Source organism: Dermacentor variabilis, chromosome 9 (genome assembly GCF_050947875.1).
Source record: "Dermacentor variabilis isolate Ectoservices chromosome 9, ASM5094787v1, whole genome shotgun sequence".
Taxonomy (NCBI): domain Eukaryota; kingdom Metazoa; phylum Arthropoda; class Arachnida; order Ixodida; family Ixodidae; genus Dermacentor; species Dermacentor variabilis.
The window spans coordinates 81,274,968-81,283,422 of NC_134576.1; the positions used below are offsets into that span (position 1 = coordinate 81,274,968).

The 8,455-nt window shown below is 47.9% G+C and overlaps 1 protein-coding gene across 1 annotated transcript in view; it reads right to left on the minus strand.

Annotated features, from left to right (window-relative positions):
• LOC142558413 (calcium-activated chloride channel regulator 1-like) overlaps positions 1-8,155 on the minus strand; it is a 33,248-nt gene extending 25,093 nt beyond the window's left edge. Inside the window, exons 1-2 of the mRNA XM_075670550.1 lie at positions 8,150-8,155; positions 2,999-3,226 (exon numbers count right to left, since the gene is read on the minus strand). Coding sequence (XP_075526665.1) covers positions 2,999-3,226; positions 8,150-8,155 — 234 coding nt within the window. The remainder of the gene's footprint in view (positions 1-2,998; positions 3,227-8,149) is intronic.
• Between the last annotated feature and the right edge of the window lie 300 nt (positions 8,156-8,455).

The following is an 8,455-nucleotide window of genomic DNA, read 5'->3' on the forward strand; positions in this document are numbered from 1 at the left end:
GTCTTGCCGCCCTTTAGGGCGGCTATCTTGGAGTTGCGGAACTTTTCAGTGCACTCGCGGGAGCTCGTGGCGTGTCCACCACCGCACACTGAACACTTGCGCACGCATTCGTGAGGGGCGCACACCCCCTCCACGAGTGGAATCTGTTGCCCGTACAGGCCACAAGTGTCCTGTCTCAGGTTTGGGCATGCGTCCATCCTATGGCCGACAGCACCGCACTTGCCGCAGGCCGGGATTGTACGGTAGTAGGGCTGGACGGGCACCCATGTTGTCATAGTGAACAAAACGCGGATTGTCTCTTCCGGTGAAGGTAACACGCGCTTTGTTCGATGTGCCAAATTTTCTCACTTCAACAATGGTGCCTGCTCTCCAACGCACCTTTTGCTGAAGTGTCTCAGTCGTGTCCGAGTTTCAGACGACGATGACACCGTGCCAAGCGTTTTCGCCATCTTGCCGGAGGTATCCGTGGAGCGGGACCGCTCCGCGTTCGGTGTTGACAGAAAAATCCCCGATCACTCGGTCTGCTGTCTCGAGGTCCGGGGTATGGATTACAATCAAATTATGGATTACAATCAAATTTTGTTCTCTAGAAGGGAGAATCGATGCGGTCTCTGCCCGCTCAGACCCGAGGTAAGCCGTGAAAGCGGTCTTGTAGTGATTCTCGGAGGAGGCTTCGTGCAAGGAAATAGCTCACGCGGCTTTACAACGATCACGTAGTCATCCGGGTTGGGTTTTAGTAGCGGGCGAGGCTTCCACTTCGTGAAGACCTTGCTCTTGGTTCTCGCAGCGTGCGGGGCGGGAGGCTGCGTCTTGCCGGCTGGGATGCCGGACACCGGGGCGGCGGCGGACGCCACCATCTTGGCTTTCTCTTGCAATCGGCGAGCGGCCGCGTTGAGGAGAGCTTGGCTTCGAATGTTCGAAGGAATCGCAGAATTAGGCTCCTAAGTCGTCGGAACCGTCGTTCAGGACATCGCGTCCGGGTCGTAGCCACGCTGGGTTAGCGTAGAGACGGCCATGTTGCCTCGGGAAGCAGTCTTCATGCCGCCGGGCATCGGCGTCGCCGTCAGGCTGGACGGCGTCGCCCACGTGGCGGGGTGAAAAACTGCTCGAAACTTGCCGAAAACCGGCCCACCTGGTTGAAATCGGTGTCCACGACCAGATGGTAATAAATTTGGTTGGGTACCGTGAAGTTATCCGTGGCTCCGGCCGAGAATTGGCGGAGCCGATAAGATGAGGCCCGCGCGGCAGATCGCTTTCAATGTACCAGGTTTCCCCTCTCCCTCTTAAAATACCGCACAAGAACAAAACAACAAAACGCGTCTCAGGCCGCTGGAGCATCACCAGCTCGACGCGTGTCGGCGTCTCGTGCCGTAAGATCCGCGCTAGGCTTCGCATTATGTAGATGTCAACAAAAGTTGAGTCTGTCAATTTATGTTGTTATTCGGATCGTACGTTTACCCGGTTAGTACATTTTTTTCTCGCGGTTTTTCCACAAAACGTATGAACGAGGTTCTACTTATATTTATGTAGTACCCTTGCCGGAATAGTGTATCGGTCTTGGACCTAGATAATTTGGCGGCACAGCAAATAAAAATATATTGCCAGATTAGGTAAAAACTTTTTGCCCATTTCTATGTGCAATCATTCTGTTCTCGTATTCGTGTAGCGCGCCGAAAGGCTCGTATACTGTAAATACGGATTTAAGCTCAGATTTCCTCCTTTCTTTGTGAATGAAAAACGATTTCATTAAATCAGTCAGTCAAGAACTTTAATTAAGTCCTGAGAAGTTTCAATCCGTGGGAGATCCCACGCGGGGAACTCCTCCGGCAGAAACCGTAGGCGACACCCAAGTCGGGACGGGAACGTGGTGACGCTCCGCCAGTTCTTGGGCCCTCTGGAGGGCCTTGAGTTGTAGTTTGAGGTCCGGGCTTTTGAGGGCTTCTTCCCATTCGGGCTCACTGGAGAGAGGGCCCTTTGGTAACGCGGTACATTGCCATAGCAAGTGCGAGAGTGAGCAATAAAGTTCGGGGCAGTCTGGGCAATTTGCCGGAATTTCTGAATTATAGTGACTTAGTAGGCCTCGTGACGGATACGAGTCCGTTTGTAACATTCGAAACGCGGCCGCCTACGCGCGTTCGAGTTTGGCGTGTGGGAGCGGGAATTTGGTTCTGCCTTTCAGATTTCATTAAATGAGAAACAAAACATTGGGTGAATGAACATAAAACCAGCTAGAGATCAGACAAGGATGATAAGCTCTCACATGAGGGACACAGTGTCTGCACAGGCACGCCCATCCTTAAATATCGGAGCACTCACACCAAAGTCTTTTGAAGTAATACTTATGTTTCTTGAACAAACGCCGCCATGCACGTGTGTTTTGAATAACTCATTTTTTCAGCAGACACACTCTTTTTCTTACTGCAACTATTACATAATATAACTGACTGCTCAAATCTGGGACGGCAATTTAAGAGGTTCATACAGCGCCCCATAAACACCTCCATTAAATCATATCTGACTAGTTTATTTTTGTTAAATGTACATCTTATTTTTCAAACCTTCCTCTCGATAAGCGTGTGGCGATAATTGCTAGAAAAGGGGAGGGTGGCAACCATGTAAAACCAAAAGCATAAAAAACTAGTATGATAAAGCACATGCCGGGCAACAGTATAGGGTTGCACAGAGGCGGCAACAAACTTATCTACGCAATTCTAAGGCAAAGCACAGCAAACATTAGCAGTGCACCGGCAAATACGCTGGGATCTATACGAGCCACTTATTTATTACCGATGGGTTTGACCCACACATCAAATTTCGACGATGAACGCAACCCTTGTGGCGAGCACAGGGGTTCAACTTTCGTTTATACGCGCAGGATTGCGCGAAAGAAAGTTTGTTTTGCGACGTTCTTAGGTCTGATTCTTCACAACCAGGACAGCGCGACAATACGGATGCTTTTTTAAAGAGTGGGTAATAAAATTTTCACGATATTGCGTACCTCAAGAGCCTTCTCCAGAGCGCAACCAATACAGGTGCCGCCTGCCGTCGACATGTTGTTAACAGCAACGCGAAAGCCTCCCACGGTTGCTTTATTGACAGTCGTCATCGGGTGCTGCACCTCTGCCACCCTGCTGAACTTGACGATGGCGAGCCGGATCGAGTCGTCGAGTAAGCTCAGGAGGAAGCCAACAACCGCATCCTTCACCATTTGCAGTCGCTTGTGTCTCTGCAATATGGAAGGCATACAGTGCAGACATTGTCCAGAATAGCAAGGCGGGAGTAACAATGTTGCGCCTTGTGTCGAGTGATGTGGTCATGGCACTGGCGTGGCACAAGATAAGAAGAAAGCGGGACAAGTCGTCTACTAAACAGACATTGTTAGTTTTTAATATTTCACTAGAAGACGCTGCATAGACAACTCGTTTAACACAGTTCGACATCTGACACAAAATCGATGTAATGCGCGTTTACAGAACCAATTTTTTATGCTGCTCCTTGAAGAAAAAAAAAACGTTAGGATTCACAAAACGCAAGTATCACATATAAAAATTATAATTAGCAACATTATTTCAAATTGGCAAGATCCGAAAACAAATTATAGTACGGTGTTTTTCGGAGTCCACCCAAACACGTTTCAATATAATGTGAACTTCATTCGGTCTAAACAGTCGATTGGGGAATTTCACTAAACCTTACGCAACGTATGATGGGAAACTCAGTCCGAACGCGAAAATGAACACCCCCCATTTTGACTTAACAGCTATGCAGCGTTCTGGGTGCTCTAGGAATTGTACCAGCGACTTCTTCCTGAGAAGGAGACGGGGTAGTTGGTACAATTCCAGGCAGCTGTATTCTAGAGGTCATTAGACGGATACTAGCATGCTTGTATCTCATAAAAAAATTATCTTCAATTTGGCTGTGAAAGTGGTGCAAGCATCACATGCATGTGACGTCGCTCGACAGTGAAAAAGTGTATGGAACCTGTGCACCGTCACGTAACCAAAAAGTGGTGCAGGAAGAGTTATCTTACATAGATGCAATATTGTATCAATTGCCTGAACTTGAATTTCATCTGGTCCTGCTAACTTAACACGAGAGAGGCATTGCTTTCATGTTTCATGTTAGCGCATGTTGAAAAGTTGCACCGCTTGTGAAAATGAATGGAGCCACGTTGATTGGAGTAATGCATCGACACGTGGTCTCTGAGATTGCCATCGCGTCCAATGATTACTATCGCCGCCATCCGCACACACTTTTAAGGGGAAACTATGCAGATACAAAAATACTATTGTAAATCTTTCTACTCGCTTACCGCAGAAATAACTGCACATTGAGACACTTCAAGTGGGAGGATTTCTATTGTGCTACAAAATAGAAGGTCCTTGAAAAACGGTAGACAGTCTCTTTAACATGCATGCGCATTACGCGCGCGAGCATTGGTGCAATCTGATGGGTGCCGAGTGAAAAAAAGAGCGTTGAGCGTCATTTATGTGCATGTAACGCCCCACGAATGGCAGAAATATTCCCAGAACCCTCCCCTGCGACGTCCTCTGAAACGACTCTCTGATATACCGTAACGTAAATATTTATATTTTCAATTCAATTTGCAACAAAACAATCTAGATTATATAGAGAAGAAAGCGGGTTATCCGAGAGGCCCGTTTTATTAGTAAAGTTTTATTATTAGATAGTATCGAGTTATTCAATCAAATATTCGAAACTGGCTGTGGATATTCGCCTTGCCCCCTTCCACGGCAAGAAAAGTATTAGTTCCACTGGCACATCTTTGAGAGGCTTTGTACTATTATAGTATGTGCTTAAATAATCGGTCAGGCCTTCACCTCGCGATCTTGAGGAAAACAGTATGGGCCCAAGGGCTGCCTCCGATACTGGCGCAGTGGGCATTCTGAGGCCACGTACTTCATGCACCATTTCCAATGTTCGAATAGCGAACAAGACAAACACAAAATGTAATAAGCTTTTAACGTATATTCACATCACTACGGCGTGTTAAATGCCTTGATGCCATTTTGCTTAAGGAGAAGCGGCCGCCTAATATCCATACGGCGTATACATTCTGCATGTACCATGTGCGCTGGCAAACATGGGAGCAAGAGAACCCGGACGCGTATTTCCAATTGCTATAGTAGGTAAAGCGGGGGGTGACATTTGCAGAGACGACGGTCGTTCGCGCCCATGCGCGTGTTAGAGCGGGTTCGAAAGAGTAAATGAGGGAATTTTTGCTTCCTTAATATACGCCTCTGCCTAGGCACTACGGTGGAGTTTCTTAGCGCGTGTTGTATGCCCTTGTCCCTAGGCGTGCCGGCAGAAGTCATGGGGCGTGGTAGTGCTGAACTTAGCATCGCAAGTTGGTGGCTTGACGCAATTATATTTATTCAATCGTGTTTTTTTTTACTAATTCAAACAACGTGCCATTATTTCGCATTATTGGTGGAGCCTCCAGGACACCAAAGCGGCAACGGGGACATCAAAGCTAGAACCTGGACTGGTCCATGGGTTGGGGCTCGCAGAAGTCTGCGCGCGCCAGGGAGTGTTTCCATAAAACGTTGGCTGTCCGCGACAGTGGACAGCCGATATTATAATGCGGTTCAGTTTGTTTACGCTCCGCCGCTGGCTGCACGCGCGGTGAGACAGTAGGCACGGACGCCCCATTTGGTGATCGCTGTGTCTGAAGGCGCAAGGTTCTGACTGGTGTTGTTTAAGTCGCGGGTTGCTTTATTCGTCGCGACGATAGATTGGATTTTTTACAAGCACTGTTCAAGGAGGGCACATGTGCCGGCAAACGGAGGCCTCAGTAGAGCACCTGAGCTTATATTAAAGCAGACGGCGCAGTATATTCAGGGCACCCAAGGGGTAGCGGGGGTATCAAAGCTGGAAGCACGGCGGCCCATGGGTTGGGGTCGCGGAGGCTGAAGCGTGCCTGGGGGTGTTCGCATAAAAAATTATCTGTCCAAGACAGCGGACAGCCGATCTTTCTTAAGTGCAGCCCTCGGCAAGCGCCAACCCACGGACCAGTCCAGGTTCCAGCTTTGCATGGTGTCCCCGTTGCCACTTTGGTGTCCTGGAGGTGCCGCCAATAATGTGAAATAAAAACACGTTGTTATAATTAGTAAAAAAAACACGATTGAGTAAATTGTCGCGCTAAGTTCAGCACTACCGACACGCGCCACTTCTGCAACATCAGTCAGAACTTCGCCTCTGAAGGTACGCCGAAACGATTCTCTCGCGCCGGCGGCCTTTCACTCAATTGCGTTCAACCGTGGTTGCTAAGGCGCTCTGCCTTCTAGATTATCAATATATGCGGTCAGGGCTCTACTACGGTCGCTACTGTTCCCACAGAAACATCTGTGGTGTTAGTTAGAAGTTACATTGCCGTAAGGCGCGAGAAAGCTATGATCCGCCACGATTGAGAAGCACGAGCGCCGCAGGTGCGAGACAGTCTGTCCGACGCAACGGTCGGCAAATCAGCCGTCAGTGCCCGCTGCTTCACATAATTTACCGCGCCAGCAGCCAGCGTCCGAGCGCACACAAAAGACCCCATTCCGCAACGCCGGCATGCCTATAGGGGTAAACGCCTACATAGAAACCTCCTCCGTAGTGCCTAGGCGGAGTAATATATTCAAGGAGCAAAGCCCCCAGATTTTCTCTCTTGCGCCCGCTCTTACTCGCGCTTGCACACAAACACCTATTGATCCCTCAAATGAACGTCTCATAAGAACCCGGTTGACTGCATTAGCATAGAAAAGCGAGCAAGTTGGTAAGCATTCATGACGACGCATTCTTGTGGAGCGCTCACAATTCGACAAAGGACAAAGCAGAAACACACATGCGTGAAATAATTGAAGCCCTGCACATCAGAAGGGGCTGTCGGTCAACCGTGAGTTCGGCTATGGGACAAGGAATTTGCAAGTCGGACTAGCAAGCGCGGCAGAGCCACATAGGTGTTGACGACGGGCTCCAAATTTGAGTATGCACCAATAAGACAGCAACGCTTCGGCTGGGGTTCGTCACGTGTTCAAAGACTACGGATTGCTCTCTTTCTCGTTGTTTTTCAATATAAATGTCAGCTGAGAGGCAACGCATGTGTGTTTCTGCTTCGCCCTTCGTGGAATTGTGAGCGCTGCACAAAAATACACCATGAGTCCCGTCAAGCCTATTTAGAAATGCTCGCTTTTGAATTTATGCTGACAGTAATTTTTTTAGATGCAAATTGACGATAAGGAGCTGGTAGCGCAGCTGTGTTTAGGAGTTTCCTTAAGGCCTGCTTTTGAGCCTCATCAATTTCCACAAACATTCTTGCATGGATGTAGGCTATTTATAGTGCAGACTGTAGAGGGATTCTGGGAGGCCTTTCGAATGACCAAGCAATATGTGCTGTAGAGGAAGGTGTCTTATTTTGGCGTCTTCCGTTTATAGGGTCTTGAATAGTATGTGCCGTCCGTTGATACATTCTTCTACGCCGTGCAATACAGTACAGCCACGCGTTTCCGTCATCCTCCAGGAGCTTAATATTCGTGCTACATTCGGGTGGATAACATTATCTTCCCTTTCAGGAGCTTAATATTATTTCAGAGCTTTCGGTCAGAGCTGGAGTGCATGTGGAAGGTGACGAACAATTATTTTTATTTTCTGTTGGAGCGCAATATCCTGTAGTACTATAGACATCGCCGCTGCTATGGGCTTGAATTTCAAGGGAAGATCATGTAGCTACGGCTCACCGCGAATATTGCAATGAGAATATACGGTAGGTGACTGTCGGAAAGTTGTACCTTGAGTGTTTAATTCATTTCTTGTCCCGATGAGTACTTCTCATTTGCCGGCCTAAATGATACTGTGATAACCTTTAAAATAATAATGTTTCCAAACTACGTTAACAACATCGTGGCTTACTGCCCTGTGCAGAAATTTACGAAGTTCTTTACGAAGCCTGTTTTATAAATGCACTTAAAAAAGAAGCTGGTACAATATACTTGTCTACGTGAGCTGGTTAATGCGCTGGGCATTCAGTAATTTGCAATGAATACTCAGTACACGCTTAAAAGCTTACGCCAGGCCAGATTTTCAAATGTGGGGGAACGTTGCGGAAGGTTAGTAATAACAAACAGCGCGAGAAGCAGAAGGCACTTACCGACATGCTACGGGAAACGTCCAGAGCAAAAACAATTCGCTGGATCGTTTTAGGTTTTTGCTGAACTTCTTCAAAATCCACCTGGATGAGTTTGGACATGTTGGGTGGGGGCAGCCTGAATATAAAGTTGAAACCTTGTCACTTACTACGAAGGCACGTGCTAAGACAGGTGTGGACAGATAATACGAGGAACAGCGCGGGCATGGTTCGAGACGACGGTAAGAGTTTGAAGTAATAGTTATGTGGAAACCCGCAAGGTGGAGAGAAGTAATTGATGAAGGGAAAATTAGACACCCACCGAACAGT